The sequence below is a fragment of the Pleurodeles waltl genome, chromosome 8, assembly GCF_031143425.1.
Source record: "Pleurodeles waltl isolate 20211129_DDA chromosome 8, aPleWal1.hap1.20221129, whole genome shotgun sequence".
Lineage (NCBI taxonomy): Eukaryota > Metazoa > Chordata > Amphibia > Caudata > Salamandridae > Pleurodeles > Pleurodeles waltl.
The window spans coordinates 153,534,970-153,562,258 of record NC_090447.1 but is presented as its reverse complement, the minus strand read 5'-3'; the positions used below and the strand labels follow the sequence as shown (position 1 = coordinate 153,562,258).

Below are 27,289 nucleotides of genomic sequence, written 5' to 3'. Positions count from 1 at the left end.
TGGCCTGTGCCTCTGTCCCCTGAACGGTGTGCCCACTGCCACTGACCCCAGGGTCCCTGATTGTCTTGGGTATGAGTTGTGGACTGGGGACCCTGTACAGGTGAGCACATTGCTGATTGACGTGTCCTGGGGACAGAGGTGTGCGTACGCTGGGTGGGTGCTGTGGTGTTGGATAGTGATGGGGGAGACTCTGTGGTGGACTGTGAGTGGGCTGGGGTGACCGACTGTCCAGTTGTTCCTGATGGGCAGGTTGTTGGTCCAGATTCCGAAGTCCAGAGTTATTGTCATCACTGGGGGCATCTTCTGTTGGGGGACTGGATAGTCGTGGCACCTCCTCTCCGCTGGGATTGGCTAGGGCACCCGTGGGGATGTAAGTGATGTATTATGCTTCATGTCTGTGACATATTGTACATCCCTGGCTTCCCCTCTATCGTTGCTGTTGCCCTCCCGCCTTTGTTTGTGTATGGTGGCGTATTGTGTGATTGTTAGTTTCCCTATGCTGTGCATGCTTTAGTGATTTGTTTCTTTGCAGGGCTGGGAGGGCGGTCCATGCTTTGGTATGACATGCAGGATTTGGTATTGGGATTAGTCATATGTGTATGTGTAGTGTGTAGGATGGAGTGGAGTGATGGGAGTAAGGGTGAGGGGGTGAGATGGCATGCAGGTATGGGGGGTGATAAGTAGTAAATCTTGACTCACCAGTGTCCAGTCCTCTGGCTACTCCAGCGAGTCCCTGAGGATGCAGTAATGCCAAGACTTGCTCCTCCCATGCTGTGAGCTGTGGGGGAGGAGTTGGGGGGATTACAGCCTTACAGTACAAAGTCCTCTGTATGACGAGCTGGTGCCTTGCTGCCACGGAACGTACCTTCGCCCGTTGGTCGTTCCACCTCTTCCTGATGTCATCCCTTGTTCTTTGGTGCTGTCCCATGGCGTTCACCCTGTCCACGATTCTCCCCCATAGCTCCATCTTCCTGGCAATGGATATTTGCTGTACCTGTGCTCCAAACAGCTGTGGCTCTACCCCGACAATTTCCTCCACCATGACCCTTAACTCCTCATCAGTGAAACGGGGGTGCCTTTGTGGGCACATGGGTGTTGTGTGGGTGTGTTGGTGAGAGTGTGTTGAGTAATGTGGTGGGGTGTGTGATGTGGGGTGTGTGAGGGATGTATGGGTGTATGTGCTGTGTGTGTCTAGTTGTCTCTGTGCTGTTCGTGTCAATCTCCTGGCAGTAATTGTTGTTCGTAAAGGGTTGTGGGTAATGTGGGTGTGTGCTTTATGGTGCTGTGGGTGGGTGTGTGTGGTGTGTGCATGATTGTCAGGTGTGTGTTTTTAATATTAGCCAATGTAGTTTTGTTTTGTATGTGGGGGTTCATTCTGAGTGCGGCAGTATGTACTGCCAATGGTTTACCGCCATTGAATGTCCGCTGTGGTGATTTGTGGGTCATAATGTGGTGGGCGTTGTTTTGCTGGCGTAACGGTATGGGTGTTGGTACTGCCACTTTAGCACTTACCTTTAGTCTGGTGCATTTGTGTATGTGGCAGTATTCTGTCAGATTGTTAAGTGTGTGTCATAATATGGGGAACGGATATTTGCTGCCGCTGTGGTATGTTGGAGGCCGTCACCTTGGCAGTAAGTGGGATTTACCGCCAATGCCATAATGAGGGCCAAAGTGTCCCCAGCGAAATTACAGTAGTCAGAAAGAAGTGAAATATTTGGGACACCTGACGGAGAAAGGAATAAGGAAAATGTCTAGAAAAAGGGTCACAGCCATATTGCAGATAAATCCCTCAGCAACAAAGATAGATGTCAGGATGTTTTTGGGAATGGTGAGCTGTTGTCGCCAATGGATTCCCAAATTTTCAGTCATTTCAAAGCCATTGCAGAAGCTGACTCATGAAGTTACTGATCCTCTAGTGGTAGATCAAGCCTGTATGAAAGCATTTACTAAGTTGAGAGAAAGCCTGTGCAAAGCCCCGGCTTTGGGAATACCTGATTACATAAAACCCTTTATGTTGTTCTGTCATGAGCGTGATGCATGTTCACTGTCTGTCTTGACTCAAGTCCATGGTGGTGTAAACCGCACATTAGCATATTTTTCTGCTACTTTGGACCCGGTTTCAGCAGCTTTACCATACTGTCAGCGAACCGTTGCTGCGGTTGGATTGAGCCTCACTCAGAGTGAGAGCATTTTGATGGTACATCCTTTGACTGTCATGGTTCCGTACTCCATTGAACTTTTGCTCACAAGAACCAAGACTCAGCATTTGGCAAATGCCAGGCTGACACGTTACGAAACAGTCATCCTGGGGTCCCCAAATGTGTCACTCAAAAGATGTACAGTGCTTAACCCGGCAACCTTGCTCCCAAAGAGAATATTAAAATTGATAAATTGAAAGAAGTTGAACATGACTGTCTGGAAGTAACTGATTTGTGCACAAAACCAAGACCTGATATTTGTGATACCCGATTGGAAGAAAATGGATAAATTATTTTTGTCGACTGTTCCTGTTTAAGAGATAACATGGGAACACTGAAAGCAGGATATGCTGTGTGCATAATTCCTGGTATGCTTGAAGCACCCTGGCTTCGAGGAGTATATTCTGCGCAAGTGGCGGAACTAGTAGCCTCTTACGAGAGCATGCCATGTTTCTGCACAGCTTACAGTTACCATTTATACAGTCAGTATGGATTTGGAATAGTCCATGATTTCTGCCAGCTGTTGTCACAGAGAGGTTTCCTGACCTCTTCTGGTTCACCAGTCAGAAATGGTGAGAGAATTAATGAGTTGTTACAAGCTATTCAGATGCCTGAAAAGATGCCAGTGGTGAAATGCAGTGCACACCTGAAATCACAAGATTTTGTGTCAATGGGAAATGGATATGCAGATCAAGTTGCAAGGTTCTGCACATTGAACTGTATATCATTCAAAGATAAATGGGAATTGTTACCTGATGCAGATGAAATGTGCCCTAATTATGCATTGCATGTTATAGATACCTTGGAAGAACTGAAAGCATTGCAGGATAATGTTGACAAGGATGAGAAAAAGAATTGGGTAAAGTTAAAATGTGTTCAACATGAAGACAATGTCTGGATTTCAGGGGAGGGACAAGTGGTCCTGCCTAACAGTTTGTTGACTCAAATGGCTAGATATTATCATGGTCAAGCACATGTTGGGAGGGATGCAATGATTTGAACGTTCAAGCAATTTAGGTTCAATCCAAATTTTAGACAGGTTGCCGAAGCAGTTTGCCATCACTGCATCATGTGCCAGCAGGTGAACGTGGATAAAGGGAAAGTGGTCGATTTGAGACACATTTGAAGAGCGGGAGGTCCATTTAGCAGAATGCAGGTAGATTTATTTGAGATACTTGTGTGTGGAGGATAGAGATGTGTTGGTGATTGTTTGCATCTTTAGTCATTGGATCAAAGTTTACCCTACACGAAGAAATTACAGCCTCACAGTAGCAAGTTACTGCTTGGGGAACTGATACCACATTTTGGGTTTTCGGTCTCTTGAGAATCAGATAGAAGAAGTCACTTCAACAATGAATTCATTAAATTACTATGTTCAGCTTTAAACATTGAGCAGAGCAGAAGTTGCATTGTAGTTACCGCCCTGAAGTCTCAGGACTTGTGGAGCAGATGAATGATACCTTTAAAATTGAGAATGGCGAAAATGTGTGCGTCCAAGAATCTGAAATGGCCAGACACACTGCTGTTAGCTCTGATGACAATGAGAAATACACCCAACAGGAAAACAGGACTGTCGCTGCATGAAATCCTCATGGGCAGAGCAATGAGGTAGCCAACGGTTCCTGCCAATGCTCTTGTGAACATGACAGATGATATGGTGTTGGACTACTGCAAAGGTCTGGCTGGTGTGGTTCGCTCTTTCTCTCATCAGGTGGAAGCCACCACACTGCAACCGTCTCAAGATCAAAGCCACAACCTGAGAGCGGTGATTGGGCTGTGATCAGAAAGCACGTTATGAAGACGTGCTTGGAGCCTCGATGGAAAGGCCCTTACCAAGTTGTACTGATTACTACTACAGCTGTGAAGTGCGCTGGAGTTCCGAACTGGATCCATGCCAGCCATATTCGAAAAGTAACACGTTTGTTGGACAATGAAGAAAAGTTGTTGAGAGTACCAACAACGTCCAGACAAAGTCCAGAGTTGGACAGGGGAGAAGGCGACTAAGAGACTGAATCTGAGCAGACCGCATCCAGTGCAAACACTCCAGTGAGAGACGAACTGGAAGAACTACAGGAGAGTGACAGTGAACCAACCTCAACAGAGGTAGCAGGAGAGTCTGGTCAGAGGAGGGCTCCCCCAGAAGCAGATGGTCTTGAAAGACAGAGCAAACTACAGACCCCGAAGGGGAAGGAGTTGAGGCGGATCAGAACAAGAGATCTGAGTCCTCCTGAACCAGTTGCAGGTATGTCAAGAGAAAATCCTACAGAACAAAGAGATTCTACAAATCCAGCCCTGAAAAGAGCATAGCTGAAAGGTCCACTGAGAGGAGATAAGTGGCCGAAGTCAGAAGCAAAAAGAAAATAAGCAATTACAGTGACAACAATTGAGGAAGAAGTAGATACAACAAGGAAAGAAGATTTGAGTGATGAAGAATTAAATGGAGATCAAAGGTTGAAAAGAAAGAGAATTGCAAATCGAAGGTACGCTGGTCCTGAATGGGTATATGCAACGACAAGTGAATGGCAGAGTACATTTTTGTCTTTTTGTTTTGATGAGACATTCAAGATCAATGTTTTGGCACCTGAAGAAAATCAATGAACTGAACTTTGAAAACTGTAAACTGAGAAGAGGAACAGAGACTATTAAAAGTAACTGGAAAAGACTCTTTGATAACCTGATTTGACAAGCTGCTAAACCAATTTTGACAAGCTACCTATTTTTGACAAAAGGGTCTTGGGAGAAAGACTGAAAGCTGTGAATAACTGCTAAAGAAGTTTGAAGATTTTTTTGTTTTTTGCTGCATAGTTATAATTTTTTCCTCTTCTACTTTCTGATCCTTTACAGATCATGAGTAACCTTAGCCAAAAATTTAGGAAGAATAGGTGATGTAGATACATGGGTATTGGTTTGGCGATTGTATGCATGATATTGTGTCTGGTGTTGATTGTGAGCATGACTTTTCTTGACAAGAATGTGGCCAACCATACCTTAGCTTTAGAGACAACTACTGCATTCACATAAGTAGATCAATTTAGGATAGATGAGAAATATTTGCACGTAGATAATACTCAAGCAGAACTTTCTTCTAATGTTTTCTATTGCCTACTGTGTGAGTATGTTGAGACAATGGATGCAAGAGATTGTTATGTCTGCACACAGATTCCTTCATCAGTGCAAAGAGTTACTTATCATAGTTTGCCCCTTACTTATGGCAGTGTTCCCCAACCCCCGGGCCGCGGACCGGTGCCGGTCCGTGGATCAATCGGCACCGGGCCGCCCCACTGTGGCGGGCAGTAAATGTTTGATCATTTTTCCGTGGCCCGCTTGTCACACAATGGGACAAGCGGGCCACGGAAAAATTATCAAACATTTACCGGTCCGCGGCGATAAAAAGGTTGGACAACACTGACTTATGGGATAAGTTGTAGTCTGTTACTAACAAGATTCTATAACCAGGAGTATATACAGTATTTCTACTACAATTATGATGTTGTGTTTTCATTTGTCCCTATAATTAAGTACCTGAGTAGAATAGCTAAGGAAAACACTATAGAATTAGTGAGAGGATTCTTTGAACCTACATTGACATTTGGCACTGCTTACGCACACAGCAACAATTTGACATGCTTGCTTACACCCAGAGAAAAGAGCTTCTTAGATCAGACAGATGATAGAAGAAAGGCATTAAAGGAGAAATTGGAAAAAGACTTAGAGAAAAGGACATTTAGAAATGATCATGCATTTAGCACACAAGGGAGGTTCACTTTAGATGTACAGCACGTAGGAAAGCTTTGTGTATATAGGCCTAAATCTAGAACTGATACATTGTTTGTGGAAACAAGTGAATGTAGACATGTGTTTTTGTTTCAGAGTGAGTGGACGTTCATGTTGAATGGACAAGACCCAGCAATTCCAGGAGTTTATTACATCTGTGGACCAAATGTGTATTATTGTCTTCCTAGAGGATGGTATGGCACATGTTACTTGGGGATAGTTTTTCCAAAGAGATTTCAACTTGAGCACTTGAGTAAGATACCTAAAATGACTGAATAATATCACAAGAAAAAAGCGAGAATCATTTTCTGGCAAAGTTAGAGACAAATTTGGAGCAATAATTCCTTCAGTAGGAGTTATTCTGAATTTGTTGAAAATTCAAAAGTTGTCTACTATTGTGGATAACGTGCTGACAAATTTTTCAGGAGCCATGAGCCTAATGGATACAGAAATGGCTGTAGTAAGATCTTTGACTCTTTAGAACCGTCTTGCGTTAGACATCCTTTTAGCAAGGGAGGCCGGAGTTTGTAAAATGCTGAATCCGCAACATTGTTTCTCATTTGCATAACTGGACATGGGGAATATGTAAATTGTATCATGTAATTAAAATGAGGAAATTGAAAAAGGATCAGAGGAGGGAAGAAATTAAAATGCTAAATTTGTGCAGGAAAAATTTAAAAATGGAAAGAATTAAAAGAGGACAAATTTTAGGGAAGAAACGTGTGTGGGAAGATGTACGTGTGATGATATATTTAGTCAGAGGAGGGATTGGGAACACTGAATTTGTACTAAAAGAAATTAATGTATATCGAATTATGAATCTGCATAGAATTTGACTAACATAGAAAATAATGTGTGATTTGGAAAATGTGCCCACTTGAGTGGCCATCATTCATCACGAAGTTTCCTTATTAAATGCATATGAATTATTAATGAAGTGCCTATGTTTTGGTTGTTGTAATAGAGTGTTATACTATTGAATTTGCATTATGTATTTGCTTTATTAATTGTAGGCCTTAAAGTTAGCGAGGTTTTGGGCCTAGTTTGCACAGCCTCATATTAAGCTGCACCGTTGAAATAATGCCGTTAGAAATGTACGCCTGAAAAATTAATACTGTATTGCTTTTTACTGAATTGACCAAACGTTAGCAGATGGCTTTAACTTTCTCATGAGAACTGCTTGCTAGAATGTCTTGTACTAGTAGTAGAAACATTGTATAGTTTAGTGCATGAGAAAGCGATGTTCCCAGGAGCTAGCAATGGGTGCAGTGACTGGAGTACGGATGGATGCAAAAATGTTGCCTGACGAACCTGACGATGAGAACAGGAGAAGAGGAGCCAGTCATCTACATGTGAAAGACAGTTTAGTTATATCTTAGATTTTCACTTTATTTCTCTTGGACTAATTGTAAATGTACGATTCTTTGACCAATGGCAACGTGGGAAGTGTTTTAGATGATTTTAACTTAGCCCGACTGCACAGAGAGAGAGAAGTGCTCATGCCTAATTTGTCTTCCGTAGATGTGTGCTCGTTCTTACTTTGATTTTCCTCCTCAGAGGATTCTATTTTTAACTTTATTGCTTAAACTTCTGATACTGAATGCTGATCCCTTAGACATTGCTTTCTGATGGTTCAGATAGCTTAGAGTCCCCATTTCTGAACCATTTCCTTTACTGCCCCATTGCTGATGCTGACCAACAGATGTCCAACTGACAAAGATAATCGCAGCTTCCTGGTCCATCCTAAAGAGAGGTATAACAAAATGCTATTGTTTTTGTTGTAATTTTGTTTTTTGTTTCTAGGTACCAACCACTATTTTGATAGAGCCATAGTTGTTTTCCAAATTTATGTTGACTAAAATCATTTTGATTGAAGCCCAAACATGCTATTCTAATCAGAAGATTAGTAAGGGAAATCCTGACATGTTAACAGGTTGCTATTAACAAATAATTGATGTTTCTTATTTGCTGAACCTAGATGTATGCTATTTCTATTGCACAGTTGTTCTTATTATTAATTTGTACTGTGACTCTTAAATGTGTAGCAATCCATGCACTAGTTAAATTGAGATTATTTCAAAGATTTGATCAACCAGTGTTGCTCTTGTATGTGTACCATTTGGTTTTTAGACTAATTTACGTGACATTAGCATCATTAATGTAGGGAAATACACATTCTTTTACATAAAGGTGTGGTTATTCGTGGCCAAAGGGGTCATGGTGCATGAAGATTTCTGACTCCAAAGGTATCTATCTGAAGTTGTTTATTGATGTTGATTGATGAAATTGCATTGAAATTGGGATTAATGTTGGATTCACTCTAAGCGCAGTCAAAAGGTCCATGAACATCTGACGCGTCCCCTCATAGATTAAAGATAAGAAACCAAATAAGGTCAGATGTGCTAACGTTATTGAATACTTATCAATAAATGGGGTAATCCAATACCATTTCCCACAACTTTCCCATGCATTGCTTTGTAAGCCATTGTGTGCTGATTGACTTCAATAATGAAATACATTTGAGGGAGACCACCCCCAACACAACAAACGCGATACGTGAGCCAGATCGATGTCAAAATGGTTATAAAGCTCCAATATCCAGCTGCACAATGCATCACTGTGAGAAAGTAGCCTCTTTCTAGCCTTGTTACCCCCACTTTTGGCCTGTTTGTGAGTATATGTCAGGGTGTTTTCACTGTCTCACTGGGATCCTGCTAGCCAGGGCCCAGTGCTCATAGTGAAAACCCTATGTTGTCAGTATGTTTGTTATGTGTCACTGGGACCCTGATAGCCAGGACCCCAGTGCTCATAAGTTTGTGGCCTACATGTATGTGTTCCCTGTGTGATGCCTAACTGTCTCACTGAGGCTCTGCTAACCAGAACCTCAGTGGTTATGCTCTCTCTGCTTTCCAAATTGTCACTAACAGGCTAGTGACCAATTTCACCAATTCACATTGGCATACTGGAACACACTTATAATCCCCTAGTATATGGTACTGAGGTACCCAGGGTATTGGGGTTCCAGGAGATCCCTATGGGCTGCAGCATTTCTTTTGCCACCCATAGGGAGATCTGACAATTCTTACACAGGCCTGCCAGTGCAGCCTGAGTGAAATAACGTCCACGTTATTTCACAGCCATTTACCACTGCACTTAAGTAACTTATAAGTCACCTATATGTCTAACCTTCACCTGGTGAAGGTTGGGTGCAAAGTTACTTAGTGTGTGGGCACCCTGGCACTAGCCAAGTTGCCCCCACATCGTTCAGGGCAAATTCCCCGGACTTTGTGAGTGCGGGGACACCATTACACGTGTGCACTATACATACTACGTATAGCGTCACAATGATAACTCCGAACATGGCCATGTAACATGTCTAAGATCATGTAATTGTCTCCCCAATGCCATTCTGGCATTGGGGAGACAATTCCATGATCCCCCGGGTCTCTAGCACAGAACCTGGGTACTGCCAAACTGCCTTTCTCGGGGTTTCACTGCAGCTGCTGCCAACCCCTCAGACAGGTTTCTGCCCCCCTGGGGTCCAGCCAGGCCTGGCCCAGGAAGGCAGAACAAAGGACTTCCTCAGAGAGAGGGTGTTACACCCTCTCCCTTTGGAAAAAGGTGTCAGGGCAGGGGAGGAGTAGCCTCCCCCAGCCTCTGGAAATGCTTTAATGGGCACAGATGCTGCCCATCTCTGCATAAGCCAGTCTACACCGGTTTAGGGATCCCCCAGCCCTGCTCTGGCACGAAAATGGACAAAGGAAAGGGGAGTGACCACTCCCCTGACCTGTACCTCCCAGGGGAGGTGCCCAGAGCTCCTCCAGTGTGCCCCAGACCTCTGCCATCTTGGAAACAGAGGTGTTGCTGGCACACTGGACTGCTCTGAGTGGCCAGTGCCATCAGGTGACGTCAGAGACTCCTTCTGATAGGCTCTTACCTTTCTTACTAGCCTATCCTCCTTCCTAGGTAGCCAAACCTCCTTTTCTGGCTATTTAGGGTTTCTGCTTTGAGGAATTCTTCAGATACCGAATGCAAGAGCTCACCAGAGTTCCTCTGCATCTCTCTCTTCACCTTCTGCCAAAGGATCGACCGCTGACTGCTCAGGATGCCTGCAAAACCGCAACAAAGTAGCAAAGACGACTACTGCAACCTTGTATCGCTGATCCTGCCGCTTTCTCACCTGTTTCCTGGTGGTGCATGCTCTGGGGGTAGCCTGCCTCCTTTGTGCACCAGGAGCTCTGAAGAAATCTCCCGTGGGACGAAGGAATCCTCCCCCTGCAACCGCAGGCAACAAAAGACTGCATCACCGGTCCTCTGGGTCCCATCTCAGCACGACGAGCGTGGTCCCTGGAACTCTGCAACTCTGTCCAAGTGACTCCCACAGTCCAGTGACTCTACAGTCCAAGTTTGGTGGAGGTAAGTCCTTGCCTCCCCACGCTAGACTGCATTGCTGGGTACCGCGTGATTTGCAGCTGCTCCGAGTCCTGTGCACTCTTCCAGGATTTCCTTCATGCACAGCCAAGCCTGGGTCCCCGACACTCTAACCTGCAGTGCACAACCTTCTGAGTTGTCCTCCGGCGTCGTGGGACTCCCTTTTCTGACTTCGGGTGGACTCCGGTTCACTCCTCTTCCAAGTGCCTGTTCCGGTACTTCTGCAGGTGCTGTCTGATTCTGTGAGGGCTCCCTGACTTGCTGGGCGCCCCCTCTGTGTCCTCATCCAAGTGGCGACATCCTGGTCCCTCCTGGGCCACAGCAGCATCCAAAAACCCTAACGGCGACCCTTGCAGCTAGCAAGGCTTGTTTGCGGTCTTTCTGCGTGGGAACACCTCTGTAAGCTTCTTCACGACGTGGGACATCCATCCTCCAATGGGGAAGTTTCTAGTCCTCTTCGTTCTTGCAGAAACCAAAGCTTCTTCCATCCGGTGGCAGCTTCTTTGCACCCTCAGCTGGCATTTCCTGGGCATCTGCCCACTCTCGACATTGTCGCGACTCTTGGACTTGGTCCCCTTGTTTCACAGGTACTCAGGTCTGGAAATCCACTGTTGTTGCTTTGCTGGTGTTGGTCTTCCTTGCAGAAACCCCCTATCACGACTTATGTGCTCTCTGGGGGTTATAGGTGCACTTTACATCTACTTTTCAGGGTCTAGGGGTGGGCTATTTTTCTAACCCTCACTGTTTTCTTACAGTCCCAGCGACCCTCTACAAGCTCACATAGGTTTGGGGTCCATTCGTGGTTCGCATTCCACTTTTGGAGTATATGGTTTGTTTTGCCCTATACCTATGTGCTCCTATTGCAATCCATTGTAACTTTACACGGTTTGCATTACTTCCTTTTGCTATTACTGCATATTTTTGGTATTGTGTACATATATCTTGTGTATATTTGGCATCCTCATACTGAGGGAACTCACTGAGATACTTTTGGCATATTGTCATAAAAATAAAGTACCTTTATTTTTAGTATATCTGTGTATTGTGTTTTCTTATGATATTGTGCATATGACACCAGTGGTATAGTAGGAGCTTTGCTCTGCTATAGCTACCTTCTATCAGCCTAAACTGCTAGAAACACCTCTTCTACACTAATAAGGGATAACTGGACCTGGTACAGAGTGTAAGTACCCCTTGGTACCCACTACAAGCCAGGCCAGCCTCCTACAATCACTATTTACAAAGAAATCCCCAGGGAAGATATCATTGGAAAGTGTTTTTTTCCACATATCTCGTTTCGGCTTCTCTTGTTTGTCAGTCGTTAAAATTAACCAATTTGTCACAATTTCACGACTAGACCAATAGCCATTATCTCCGCTACCCGCGGACCGCATTTGCATCGCTGCACAAATATTACCCACATTTTTGTCCTGAAAAGTTGACAGGTATGAGATATACATCTTATACTTCCTTTAAATGAAATCTGGAGTAATGTGCAAGAATCACATATAGAAGAAAAAGTTAAAACTGATATTTTACGGCAACTTCGAAAGGGATGGCAAAAGTTAACTACGAAAAAAAGCTGAAGAAGCCCACGGCATTTAGCTTCAGAATTAAAAACCGGACAGGCACAATAAAGAAGGCATGCCAGTATTCTCCAATTAACTTTCATGTTGTGGAATGTCAATACTCTCGGCGGGGCGGGGAATGCCCAGGGGCTTGTAAATGTGCCCCATTTCAGCATTAGAACCTGCAGAAGGCACACCCAGATCGCTGCAGTTGCCGGCCCCCAGAGGCTGGCGATACCGGCAGGGGAGGCGGGTCGAACTCACAGGGAGAGCGGGGCCAACCTGGCTGGGAGGGAGGGAGGCTGGCTGGCGGAGGGGAGCGTGCAGGCGCTGGGCTGGGACTGCGAGGAGAGGAGGATGACGTGACTCTGGGCGCCGGGAACATCCGAGGAGGAGCCTGGTCGCCATTTTCCTCACTCTGCAGCTGCCCGTCTATTAAACCCCAGACGAGGCTGACAAGGCAGGAGGGTCACCTGCCATCTAGGTGATGAGGGACGGGCGCGCCCGCCCCCCTGTAACCGCGCAACAATAAAATAAAAAAAAGCAAAAAACGACGCAGGTTTCTTCAAACGGGTTTCTTTTTTTAGTTTTCAACACCCTTTTGTATACATTTCCTAAGCACAGCGCGCTTGGGGACATTGGCCTCACCTGGGAGGCGAGAAAGAGGACTTCGTGCATTTTTTTTTAGTGTTTTTTTTAATTCTCTTCGCCTCTTGTATCAGTTCGCACTGGCTGCGGACCTCGGGAGGGGGAAGCAAGATGTCCGGACAGAGCATCACCGACCGCATCACAGCGGCGCAGCACATCGTTGCGGGTTCGTCCGTCACCAAGACGGTGTGTAAGGCCACCACTCACGAGATCATGGGCCCCAAGAAGAAGCACCTGGACTGTGAGTACCCAGCGCGCGCCGCTGACGCAGAAGGAGGGCAGCAACCGCCGCCCCACGCGCGCTGCTGACGCAGGGGGGAGGGCAACGCCCGCCCGGCGGACACGCAGCGTCACCTGCGCGAGGGTTGGTGGCGCCCGGTTAGTGTTGTGAGTGGACTATGTACCGTAGTTGTACATCCTAAGGGCGCATTCATTACACTCAACTCTTCTGGTGCCGTCACTTCAGTCATAATCTATCATCTCTGACCAGCAAACACTTTTATACATTTTACTTCTGAAGGTGTTTTTTTGTGGGAATGTCGAGGGATGGCCAGAAAGGGTACCCTAGTAACTCATCTGAAGTTTCCCACTTCATAATTACTCGATTTTGGTGCCTAGGTTTACTTAGTTTGCAGTGACACTTTAAAGCAGCCGCACGATCTACCATATGGAATGGAGAACATTCTGTTTAAAATATCTCCAAAATACTCAGGTCTCGTCCCTGCTGTGTGTCCCAATAATTCCTTTAAACAAATCTGCAGTTTAATTGGAGGCTAAGTTATATGTTATGTAGATGTCCAGTGTCTTTTACTGAAATCTCCATCTATTACTAGCCGCCCCGGTTTGGTCTGGGACAGAAAATAGGTCCAGGCACTAAAATGAAAGTGGCCCTTATAGGGAATTAGCTAAAAAAGAGGCCCATGTTTGCAAACCGGGGCAATATTGAACTTATGTTGCAAGGTCTGGACGTCTACGTGAATTTTAGCTTGCTGCAGGCAATGTTTGTTTTAATATCGGGGAAATCGACAGTTAAAGCCGGACCAGCAGACCATAAAGCAAGCTCATAAGTAGCAAAAAAAAAAAACAGCACACCACCTTGACCTAGCACACCAGCCCATAGGTCACAGACTCATTGCCCTATAGACCTGTCCGACCTTGACGCCGCCTTCTCAAACTTCGAGCATCCCAGTTGCTGCCTGACGCTTATCATAGGACTCGGAGGCCGCCATAGGGGCCTTACCCCAACACCGGTCATACACCAACCGACAAGACAGTTTTTGTTTGATGGAAGAAGTATTTATTTTAAATATACTTTCATAGAAATTCATAAACACAATTCATGTAAGTCATCATATGCACCTTACTCACTAAAACATTTCACTGCAAACTTTAATATATATAAACTGCTATAGTCGCTACTTTGTAACCATATTTTATTTTGACAGGATCCCTTCCTGTCCTGAACCTCCTTTGGACCACACAGGGACTGATTGTCACCTGTATCCTTAGGGGGGCGGTATCCCTGCCAACAGGTCTGCTCGTCCCCGGCCGCCGCGCACGAAGTAAGAAGGCCGAGCCTTCTGGGGGGGGCGCTTTTATGCCCCCCCACCAGTGCGCGGCGGCCCAAACCGGTCCAGCCCTGCCCCGTCCACCGACGCTCTCCCAGCGTCGAACTTCCGCCCGCGCGTCTCGCGAGACGCGCGAGCGGAAACCCATGGCCAGCCTGCGCACAACTAGTGCGAGGCTCGGCCCCGGCGTCCCCGATCCCTAAGGGGCCGCGCCCCCCCATGTTGGGGGGGGCGCTCTTCCATAATCTGTAAACATTCTCAGCCCTTACATGACACTTTACGGCTTTCCACATTTGTCTGTAACTATGCTCTGTTACAGTCAATACATGTTGCTTATGCACTTTTTGTAATTTTAAAATTCCCAGGCTTGCACTTCCCTATTTTTGCTGAAACTTACTTTTTGGAAGTTTCTGTCATCTTCAGAAGTTGCATCGAAATTGTTGTTTTGTCATTTCATGACTGGAGGCCTTTCTAATACATAAAGGATAACAACCTCTATATATAGCAGCCTGATGTTTTTATTACACCTGCTTGTTAAAACGTTCCTGGATTCTGTAGTAAAGCTATTTCTACATTGGAGTACATTATATGCCGGGTAGCAAAATATTTAAATAAATATTTCGAAGGAACAGTGATTTAATTTGTAACTTACCAATACATTTTGAACCAGTTTGCTGCTGAACACTGCTAATGTTGCTCGATGGCTCTAACGTGTTCTAATTCAGCTTTGAACTGTCAATTTGCATAGAATGGTGTCATCCACAATGTTATCTAACTACAGTGGCTCTGTTGCTCACGGGCAGCGCTTACAACTCCCACATCATCTTCATTGTAGAATGTGTGTGTGTGTTGGTAGCTTGTGCGTTGTTCAAGTCTTGATAAAATGTAGGCTGCAAAATAGTTCTTAGGTTTACTCAAAACAAAGAGACAATGCATTTTAGAAATGTGACCCAGAACAGAGACAGGTGCCAATAATACCTTAAGGAATGTAAAATTAATTTCAAGTAACTTGTTCACACGTTCTGATTCTAAAAAGAAAAACCAATTTGCAAATGAACACCCCGTTGAAACTTTTTGATTAATGTTTTCTCCTAGTTCAGGGACATTGTCAAATGCATTATAGTGAAATCAGCGTGATGAGGAGGAGGAGGACTGCACAAGCAGAATGTGCAGCTTGTGTCGATAATCTGGCTCTCCTATGCAGGACTGTCACCACCTCCTAAACCAGGACGGTTTTATTTTAGATGTTGTGATAATACGTCCACGTGAATGTTAAATGCGAAGATTTCTTAAAGACAGCTTGTTGGATTTCGATTGTCTTTACATTCAGGATACCGCCCGAAGGCACTTTCCATGGTTATCAAGGAAGGAGGGGGCGGTTATACCGATGAGTTGGGAGTAAATCTGGTTACCATTTGTTTCCCCTTGAGTTTTGTAGTCCCTTCATGTGGCATGTTTAGTTAAAGACTGCCATTTATTTATGGGTTTATTTACTTATTTATTTCTGTGCCTTGCAGGCCAATTCTGCCATGTGATTAAGTGCTTGTTTTGTTTGTATGGGATATTCCATAAAAAGCCCTCCACGGAGGACGTACTTTTAAAGCTTCAGAACTGCTGTTCTTTTTGGGTGTCAACAAGACTTTCATCCAAAGAAACCACCATCCTCTCTTATTTCCTGAGTTCCAGTCACTCCTTTGTGTTCCTATGTGTGAGTGATGTGACTAATGGCAAGAACTATGAACAGGGGATCATTCAAAAGGGTAAATAGGCTCACAGGTTCACAGTCAATCTCCGCTGCCCCACTCCCTTCCCATTTCCCTTGTGCACGTCTTCTCATCTGCATAGTGGGTATAAATGCCAGCTTCAAATGTCAAATTCAACACAATCTACATTTGAAACCAGCTATATACTTATTTATAATTAATATATCGTAATTATAAAAATGGGTGCATATTCTTCTGAAACTGGTAATTGTGTGTTACCCTGTCTGAACTTTTTGTTAGCTCAGTTTAAGAGTAAAGAAGATATCAAGCACGTCTGAGTATTATATACTCTTTGAACTGTTAGCCAGCAGGGCACTTAGTAATAGTATGAGGATAAGCATGTGTGGTCCTTCATTAACACATCACAAAACACCTATTCTTTTGGACTTACCTTACACTACACTAGAGCTGCACTTGGTTGTTACTATAACTCTGTGTTTCGTAACTTGTGGTCTTGAGACCTGGGGGGGGAGAAATCTCTTCAGGGGGTCCGCAACTGCTCTTAAAATTAAATATTATTAACAGATTAGGGCCAGATGTACCAAAGGATTTTACCCATTCTGTGTCTATGGGGAAAAAGCTTTCGTACATATGGCCCTAGGTCCCCAGCTTTCATTAATGACTCAGTAGGGGGGACCCTGGTTTCCAATAATGATTCAGTGTGGGTCCTCGGGTTCCAGTAATGATAAAGTGGGGCTCCACAGAATTCAAAAGGTTTGGAACCACTGCTATAACCTTCAAGGAACCATGTACTTTGGACTTTTAACAATGTTTGCTATGCTTGCTTGGGACCTCGTACTAGGCACCCACCTAAGTAGTGCAATACTAAATAAAAACGCTGACACTAATGACAGTACTGACCCATCCACATCTTTATCACCATTGCTTCATTTGTCCAAAAAAAAAAAGGATAAGTGTAAGGCCATAAAACCTTTCTTGGGGGCCCACTAGCAATGTTGCAGAATACCGAGTCGCCACATTCCAGTGGCACTGAATTGATTTCACCTCATACCTCTTTCTTCCTGCACCCTGCATTTTCTCTCCCTTGCTCTCTTGTACAATGTCCCGTTTTTTTTATCAATGCCTTTTCCCTTTGTGACTGTTTTCTGATCTCTCTCTTACTAGTCTATTCTGCCTTTCTCTGTATTGCTCTTGGTCAAAATCTGATGATAAAATGTAAGTTACAGTCCAGGTCAAAAGGTGAGTGTTCTGTCCACCAACTGCAACCATGAGAAGAAATGAAGCACTGCTTATCCCAGGCCCAAGCAACATAGTTTAGCAGTGATGGCTGTTTATACCGTGTAAGATCCTCTCTTCTGGTTTTCTCCATTGCGTTTTTGTTTCATAATCCTTGTGAGTCGGTGAGACAGTGCTCTGAGTTACTCAGACTATCCCTTATCGGATCTAGCCAATTTTTTTTTGGCATTTCCGTTTTCTGTTCGTTGTAGAAGGGCCTCATGATGTAATTGTTCATACTAAATTGACTGATGCTTTATTCTTGGAGTCTTTTTGACACCAGTGGTTTCTGTACACTTTCTTTTAATTTATTTCCTTAGAGCACTTTTTCCCCTGAAGGTGGTGTTTAGCTTGGTATTCTAGTTGCATGCTTTTTAATAGAATGCGGTTAAGTATGATGCCTTTTACGGTAAAGAATAAGTGCCTCTGAAATAAGAGGAGACTTGTGCCCGGCAAGTGCTTTGTAGCACATTTGACAACTAAAAAGTATTAATTTGCAGCAGACAATTGTGTATTGCATGGTATATTGCAGTCCAGGTGTTGCAAACCTTGGGAAGTTGCATTGGAAGGGGGTAGCAAATGAGACATTTAACCCTCCTTGCGACTTGCAAAGGGAATAAACCATTGCTTTGCACCTGCTTTTCCAGTGAAGACTTCAGTCATCAATTGCGAAGCTGCATTCAAGGGGTCTCAAAACCTTCAAGGAGTAATAAGAGCTACTTAGGTAAATTGGAAATCATCTTGAGCTACTAATATTATTAGTGTTGTTAATAGGGATTATATCAGAGACGATAACAGTAGTGGCCAACCTATGCAAGTCTAAAAGCAGTGATTGCCTCAGTGCAGGGTTGCCAACAGTAATTTAAACAAGCATTTGCAATGCAACGGGTCTCGCGTTTGCTTGAGTTAGAGCTATTCCCTTTTTAAACTCCTAACTGGACTTTTCTTGCCACATAAACTGAAAAGTAAAACAGTTTCACATTAGCGAGCCCATGGCCCCAATGAAGCGTGATGAAGACACACAAAAGGAAACAAAAGTTAGCTCGCAGAGAAACGTATTGGCAAAAGTGCAATTATCCATGTAACTGGCAAAAGTGCAATTAGCCATGGCACTAGTAGAATTAACTATGTAACAGGGTCGATGTCATACAAAGCACATGACTACTGCCCAGCTAGATCGCGCTGCCTGCAAAATAAAGAGGAAAAAGTAGTCCAGAAACCATACAGAAAACATAGAGCCTCGTATGTTTTCAGTAGTTGGTTGGTGTGCTCGAGGAGGGCTAAACACCGGAAAAGGCATGACGTATGCATGCCTTTCACTAATGAAATGAAATGAAGCAAATTGTAAAAGGAAGCCCATGAACCAACCAAACTGATGGGTGTGGTTAAAAGCCCATAGAGAGATTACACCAGGGACAGAACACTTAAAAGCCTAAAAAGGCCTTTGTCAATTTGAAATGCCTCCACACAGATCACAGCCAGAACGGCAAAGCCACTGGCACCAAGGTAATACTATTAATAATTAGTCTCCAATGATGTATGATTCATCAGTCAAATGCCAGATTTAAATAGGTTTTGGAAATTATGAGTTCTTAAAATATTAGACCATATTCCAAAAGCAACATTTTAAGCTGTTTTCACAGCTTTGCAATGTGAGCAATCTTTTCTGAAACTTAACATGTTTATATAATTAGAAAAACTCTCTAGAATGATATTCCTTTCTCCATTTGCTTTTTCAAGAATCCCATCAAGTAGGATACTTTCAACCGGTTTCTATGAGTATATTGAAGGGTCTTTTTTATTTTATTAAATGACCTTTACTGGAACAAAATGTATTTTAGGGAGTACCCAGATAAATGTAGGGACATACATCATGTTTTTCTACATTTCTCTAGAATTACTGAGAAGAAAGATGCGGTTATAAGTTCTGATAACATATCCCTTTCTACTGCTAGATTGTACGTGGTATTACTGGTGGGTCACATTCTTTTGCCTTGGCCACACACCCAAACTATATCCACTTCGTGAAGTGGCGATGTGCTAAGTGCGCACCGTCAAATGCTCACAGTTGCAAAAATTAAAAAAACAAAAAAAGACCCAAAGCAGAACTGGAAAAATTCGAGTGAATCCGGTAATGACGAAATGCTGTGATCTTATGTTTTTGCTTTTCGGTTGGTTCCTCTGTTCTAAAGGTTTTGAAAGTCATGCTACAAAATGCTATTTGTGCACTTATGTGGAACAACTATTTACTGATAAATTAATTAGTAATGGAGCAAACAGTGGTTGATCTGTTTTTATGTTCGTCAGATACGATTAATAAGATATTAATTTAGACTTGTTTATAATAGTTTGACATTCGTTATGGCCCACTTACATTTCTAGTGACTAAAGCCGGACTTTTGCATTGACTGAAGGCCACATGTTGCTGTCAGATTTGAAACATGCTCTTGCCTGAATGTGTGCTTATTTTATCCACAGTCAGACATTCTTAGCAGAGAAATGTGCATTACTCCTAAGTAGTTACAATACATTTGTTGGTGGTGTATATTTGTGGCCACTGATGTACGATGGTGAGAAAGTGATTCAAATTTGGCAATTAAACTGGACAGTTTAATGAGTCTTCACAAATGCGTCTTGTTTTTATTATATTGCGTTCTACGTTTTCTTATAAAGCGAGGCACCTGTGAAAGGTGCAGCATCTTAGCTGTAAGAACCAAATCCCTTCTCTTGAGCTCCAGCTTGTATTCCAGTAGTGTGATCAAGTTCTTTTTTTCCATACCATTTAAGTCATTGTCTTCCTTGCTCACATTGACAGTGACAGTAAGCATGCATATGACAGTTGTGATTAAGGTTTACTCGTCTGAAAACTTGTTTTTCTGATATTGGACTAAACATACCACAGCATTGTGCAATGTAGCTTAATGAGCAATTGCAGCATTGTAAACATTTCTGATGTTTTGTAAATTCAAGGCGTTCTCTTATGCTGCATGGGGAATGCTTTTTTACTTTAAAGGCCTTGAACAAGTTTTGAACAACTTATTCACCATTGCTCAAGAGTAAAATTACAGGTTACTTCCACCACTATGACCGGAAGGTGTCCTGGCAAGGCAGATACGTCTTCATGGACATATTGTGAACCTTTTTACAACCTGTGCAGCCTCAAGTTATTGGGAGATAGTAATGCCTTTTGTAGCTGCACACGAAATAATCTACATGCAACTGCTCCTTCATCCTGAGAGGCTCGAGTGTGTCGAGAGCAGTGGCCACTTAATAAACCAGCCCTGGCAAACAACTTCATATCAGCGCTGCGTCGCACTAAGCAAGTGTAGCAAATGATCCTAGCTCTTCCTTTGGTAATTGTTAAGTTCGCCCCCAAGAATAATTTTGCGGAATATGTCGCCAGGCATTTTAGTTCCTGTTTTTCAAGCAAATTGGTCAAAGGCCATATGACTTAAATGCATTCTGCAGGAGAGTTAATTGAACATTCTGAAAATTGAGAGCCTGCCTACTAGCCAGCAAAGAGCAATATTATTCTGCAGCAGTATGGGTTTGTCATACTTTGCCACACTTTCTTCTCACTCTTTGCACATTCTTTCTTTCTATCCTTTTCCTCTTCAGTGTCTTTTAATATATCCCACCACACATAATTTTTTTTAAGGTCTTTCCGCCATACAACACAAGCTACCTGGTTGCCAAATACCTGTTGTAAATCTAGTGGGCTTACAGCTTGCCCATTGGTTAGAATTGGTTGGCCCTGTTGTCGGTCTCCTCTGCATGCTTTTTAATCAATGGCTTGCATTCCTCTTCTTGTGTTAGACCCTCTCCTGAAGCATCGCCTCTTACGATCCTTATGATTGGCTGACTTGTATCCTTCCTCCGCTCCCATTTAGGGAACTGCATTTTTCTTTTCCATTCAGCGCTCCGTGAGAGTGAGTATGTTTTCTGGCTCTCTCCGTCGTGCTGCTTACACCCCTCAAATATGCCCACCTGCTATCTATTGCTTCTTAGCCTTTCCAGCTAGTCTTTGAAAGAACCACAACAGGGATATTTTAGGGCATGGCAGAAGAGCAGACTTTGAGGTTGTGGGTGTTATTTTTTTTTTTTTAATCTCCTGCAGACCACGTATTGATTGAAAGCACAACCTTTGGCACTCAAAACCTTTTATGGCGCTAGGCAAAGGGCCATCTGCTGCATTCCCTCAGCTGATGCCTGAGGGAGGAGGTATGTTTAGCATGAGACTTCTCCTGTAGGCCCATAAATCTGCTCCCTGGGCTGCTTCACAGGACCAAATGGCTGAATCCTATGGAAAGTAAATTCAGCCTTTACAAGCATTTCCTTTCCCACTCTGACACTTCCTTATTGGTTTTAAATTATTTTAAGAGTTTTCTGAATGAAAAGTGTTTGAAAAAAAATAAGCCATGTCATTTATAAAAATTGAAAACCTTGAATTCAGTGCTCAGTTTTGAGATATTGTGGGATGTTTGCTTCTGCTTCAGTATTTTCAAGTGTTTTTTTTTCTTTTTACTTCTTTGTTAATTTTTTTTTTGTAACAATACTCAGGGCCACTAGAATTATGCAGCAAAGAAGATCAAACTATGCGGCAGGCTTGACTAAATTATGTGGCACAAAAAGGAAAATAATGCGACACGCTCTGTGATAGAATTACGTATTTGCTCATTTTTACACTTGTGTGCACTGTCTTGAGCGTAGGTTGCACTTCGCTGGTACTAGTTAAACACCCAAATGTAGCAATAAGCAGTAGAAAGGTGACCAGTTAACCTTTGTAAACGGCCTTCTTTTGCACGGCAACAGGTGTCGCCGCCTTTACATTTTGAACCGTTTGAGCTGGAAATTTTTTTGAGGCAAAATCTGCAGGTTATGCAGTAGATGATGGATGTGTGGCCATATGGTAAGTCCATAATTATGCAGAAAACCCCTGCAGCGTTACAATCGCATAATCCCAGTGGCCCTGGCTATACTTTACAGGGAAACATTGGGAAACGCCAACAGCACAACACTTGCATTATAAAGGCAAAACCTGTTGGCTTTGCCAATGCTTGTCTTACTTCCTCTCCCCCGTTTTTCTTACTCTATTTTCTATGCCCTCCATCTTCCTGCCTGTTTTTTTTGTTGAGAGACTCAGCCATGGAACAAACCATCATCGTCAATCTTAAAAAATATAAGTGGAGAGGTAAAAGACATAGGCAGTGCTCAATAATGTCACTGGAACCGAAAACACAAGAAGTGACAGCACAGCTTAACTGTACTCACTTTTATACTTTAGTAGGTATGGGTCTATCCTCAAGCCAGAGTAGAGGCACACACTTGCTATGTGAATAAAGACAATAAGTGGTGGCTATCCATGTAATATATTCCTACATTGCTGTTGCAGGTTCTGGTGACATCTTGCATCTCAAGGCCAAAGGCCTAGCATTGTTTTCCTACTTCTTGTTTCATAAGTTAGAAATGTAGACACCTAGAGCTCAGATCCTCAGGAAATTTTCCATGTGGCCACGCAGGCGCATAATTGTAGTTTTGAACTGTTGTGTTTTTGGACAACCTAAATGGTTCTACCCAAAAGGCCTCTTTCTGACGGCACTGTTGCCACTTTTCAGAAAAATCTCCTGGAAAATAACATTTGTGCACTGTATTGAGCCAGTGATAGTGCTGATACCAAGATGGAACACATGTAATTGGGAACATGCAGAAACTGCATCTGATTTTAGCATGCAGTATTATTCTTAATGCACAGTCATGCACGTGCAATTTCTTCCAGATTATCCATAGAGGAAATTGTATGTTAATGTCCTTAAGACTGAGCGCAATTTGTACGAAATCCAATTGGAAAAAATCAGTGTTTGCCCCCAATGTTAGTACTGGCACTATTGAGGCTGTTATGTGTCCCTTTCGCATTTCTAAAATGCCTACTCCTTCCACACATACATTGAGAGAGACTCCGTAGAGAAGGATATAGTAACATCGCATAAAAAACATCAAATTGATGCATATTGACGTACAACATTGACTTTTTATAATTCACTTTTGTTCCTTGGTACTGCAGAAGACGGGGAAATGCTAATTGCACTAGAACATAATGAGTGGAGGAAAGCTAGGACAATGACTAGGAACCATTATTAAAGAGCGTGTCAAAACATGGGAGGAAATGGTGTGGAGACTTGTGCAGCCCATCCCGAAAACAATATTTGGGAAACAATAGCCCCATCCTTAAACACAAAACGACAGGGTCCATGTAGAAAAAGACCTACAATTTATATGTGTTTTTTACAAACCAAAATGGCTCATTGACATTTGGATGGCATGCATGAGCAACTGTAGCTGGGGGAAGGATTTAGGTAGATGGGGTTTAGTTGGGAGATGTTATACAACATATATCTTTCCAGGAAATATACCAGCTGGACTTTGGGGACCATCCAGTGTTATCAGGTGTGCTTCCCTGATCTGGGACATCCATTGTCGGTGGAAAACATTCTGTTGACAGATAGTTAGTGGCTCAGATCCCTCATGTTCATTTGCAGTGATTGCCAGTCATATTCAATTAATTGTGTGAAAGTATTCAAAAGTTAAGAAGAAAAACGAATACGATTATGTTTCTTTTTTTTAATGGAATTTTGGCATAATCTCCTTATGTATGCAATGTTTTGTGTCAGATGGGGTGTTGGACTGCGTTCCTTTCATTTTCTTTATTGTTGCAAGAGCAGGCTGGAAATAACTGGTTTCCTTGGCACACTTCCACATGGATTCCATGCAATGTATGCATGTGACTTTTTATGTAACAACCTATTTTGGAAAGCAATTTAGTAGTTTCTTCGGTTAGTGTTTTTTTTTTGTTTCTCAGCATATACTGATCTGCCTTCTTTGCACAAATATTTAAGGATTTAGAAAACGTTCTGCTGTCAAGCCTATGCTTGTGATGGTTATAGGACACATCACTCTTGGAAAGATGTGTTTGTGGCTCCAAAGAGGAATCATATATCATATGCCCATTGAATCTGGATAAACTCTCCGCAGGGGGAAATAAAATATTGGCCTCTTTATTTTTTCTTCATGCACTTCTCCCTCACAGGTTGGAATGCGTGGAAACAACTTAAAGACCACCTCCAATGGTCAACCTCATGATCATCAATTGGCTCCTTCTACTGTATCTAAGACAAGATGTTAAATAAAACAGCAAAGGCAGAAAACACACTAGACTCTGGCACAGTGGGGGAGGGACAGATGGGGCTGGAGATTAGGTGTAACCTTGTGTCTTGATCCTTTGAGTCATCTTGATAGGTTCTCAAGGTGCAGACATATTACATGTATCTGTGGCTCTCCAGCATTGACATTCAGATGCTTTTTAGAATATCACCTGTTGCTGAACTGAATTCACTTCACATCCTTGTCAGTGCTGGACAAGTGTAACTTGAGTTATTGAACTCAGTCACATCGCCCAGTACTCACTGCATTCGGATGAGTGGCTACAGAGCAGTAGCATAAACATATTGTGAATGTCTGATTTGGTGGTCTTTGTACCAACCTTACTGACATAGCTCACACCCGATGTCTAGAATCACAAGCCTTTGCTAGCTCTGAGGTCCAGACAGCAATGCCTCATGTTTTAGCTGGCTGAAGTAATGCAGTTAGAGTCGAGATAGGCCCCGATGAATGTGCATCTGACTCCTAGCACCTAATACTCAAATTAACCTAAAGCAGATTGCATGAGCTGTGCAGACCTCTTTGCAAGCTGAGTGATCTCTCAAGACCCGAAGAAGTACTGAGCTATTAACTGAACCTGTTCCCTGGGAGCTTGATTAAGAAAAAATCTCTGTTCTCAGAGAAGAGTTCCTTAAGGTCAACGCTCACAAAAAACACTTAAAATAATGGATGCTTGTCAGAAATAGATTGACTTTGTCCGCCAACAGACATGCAAGTGTTAGTAAGGGAATTAATGTATGGCTGGGGGTTCAGTCGCACCTGACATGCATTTAGGCACAACCTACTTACCGAGATTAACATTTGTGTTTGGAACTCATCAAGGTAACAATGTCATCAGTTAATAACTCTGATGTATTATGTCAAGGTCAAGTATTGTAGGGCAGCTTGGTACTGAAATGCAGACCTGTGGTTTGAATCGCTCATTCTTTCAATGTAGAGGGACTGGCATCACATTGGGAAGGCAGGAGGGGACCCCATGCAGTCGGGAACATTGTGTTATTGCCTCACCCACAAGGGGATACCTGTGGTTTCGCCACAAGGGATGCCCTTAGTGGGAGCGAACAGAATGCCTGTATGACATTTCATATGTGGCACACTATCAGATGGCGTGCTTTTGTCTGTATCTGTAACATGAAGGGGGACGCGAAATATATTTCTTAATTTCAACGTGGAGAATCCCCCAGGCAAAGAAATGTACATGCACGCCTTCCTCTCAGCCCCTCCACCCTGGGGGCACCTGTAAACCCTGGTCTGAAATAGCACAGGGAAGTACAGCTGGGGAACAGGTATATTCCTGTGTAAATGGTGTTGGGGTTTTTATACACCTAAATGTATCAGTGACCGCACCTCTAATGGCAAATTTTATATCGGGTCCATATCTGCAGCATAAGTAGGACATGCACCACAACGTGCACAAGTGCAAATGCACTTTGTACATGTGGCCATGCAGAACTAGCACATTTTCAAACTCGTTTACATGTTTTACACACTTTAATTGAACAATCAATGGCAAAACCGATAGATATAGCCTTACTGTGCTAACGTTTGTAAAGTATGCATAGCTGTGGGGAGCTTTTTTCCTTACATACAGCAAACTTTTATGCGGAAACCTTACCACGCAAAATACAAACTTGGTTTGAAAAAAAAGGCACAATCAACACGTATGTGGAGCGATGCCACAACTGTGCCATTAAAGGCAATATTCTGATTTTTCTCTGGCTGGAATTGCCAATGAATGAGTGCTCTATAGAGGGTAGTCCATGCAAATGAGTGCTAACACCTACAGTTGTAGCTTTGTTGGAATTCACAAATATTTACAGTACCTTTTCCAGATTTGATCTCAACTCCTAAACCTATATGATCATGATAGAGGGTAAGTGATACAAAATGTGTGGGGAAAGCTTTCTTGTGGAGTTCTTCTATACCATGAAAAAAAAAAAGTTAATTTGTGAAATATCACACATTTTCTAACCCTACACCTGTGGATTTTTAGTTGTGGAAATTTTGTATGCATAAACTTAAAAAACAAGCATTTACAGCAAACTAGGTAAATATTATGAGCCACAGTGTATAAATGGGCAGCCAGTCTTCCTCAATAGCATATCAGCTTCTCCTTACACAGTGCGTGGAGATGATGGGTGTAGGATTCCACTGGCAGACCATCCCTTCTTCCTCTGCAGGTGTTAGGATGACACCATAGTCCAGTCCTAGTGCTCTTGTGTTCCTGAACCTCCCACCATCAGCCTATGTGCCAGATCAGCATTATGGATCCGGCATATGAGGGGTTCACACTGCCCAGGTTTAGACTGTCTCTTGGAGGTGGGTAAGAGAACAAAGGTGAGACAACCAATGCCAGCAAATGGCAGAGTCCCAGGGTATCTCAACTACCCTCTGGAGGAGGAGAGGTCTATTTAGACACTACACAGTGGTCACCAACAGCCCACCTAATAAAAGCATTTCCACCTTGTGACCCAATGGACGGTTTGCCAGAATGACGCGCCCACCGGAGGCTTGGTCCTTGTTTTCCAACCCCCATGGGCAGAGAGGGTTTATATATGTAATCCGTCGCTGCCTGGGCATTACTAATTGCATTGGGTGCAATAACATTTTCTGTAATTTGGCCCCAATGTGTTTCTGGATATGAATTACCCAGAAGTGCCAGTCAAGGTAAGCATCTTCCTCAGCTTTTCGTTAACAGTTGTCTATTTTTACAGTTGTGTAGAATAACGATTTGCTTGAAATTAGGCCCCTTGGGTTTATAGGGTTAGGTCATGGGATCTACTCGTCATTGCCCTGCCAATTGTTTATCCCAGTGTACTTAACTACTTATCATTTGCACACAGAAACTTAGTACACATTTATAAAGTATACAGACCTGCTTCTCATTT

The 27,289-nt window shown here is 43.2% G+C and overlaps 1 protein-coding gene across 6 annotated transcripts in view; it reads left to right on the top strand.

The window, feature by feature from the left end:
* The first annotated feature begins 12,157 nt into the window (after nucleotides 1-12,157).
* PICALM (phosphatidylinositol binding clathrin assembly protein) overlaps nucleotides 12,158-27,289 on the top strand; it is a 449,858-nt gene continuing 434,726 nt past the window's right edge. For all 6 annotated transcript variants that reach the window (XM_069203983.1, XM_069203980.1, XM_069203982.1 and 3 more), the window contains exon 1: nucleotides 12,158-12,860. In XM_069203983.1, the coding sequence (XP_069060084.1) occupies nucleotides 12,731-12,860 (130 nt within the window). In that variant the 5' untranslated portion in view covers nucleotides 12,158-12,730. The remainder of the gene's footprint in view (nucleotides 12,861-27,289) is intronic.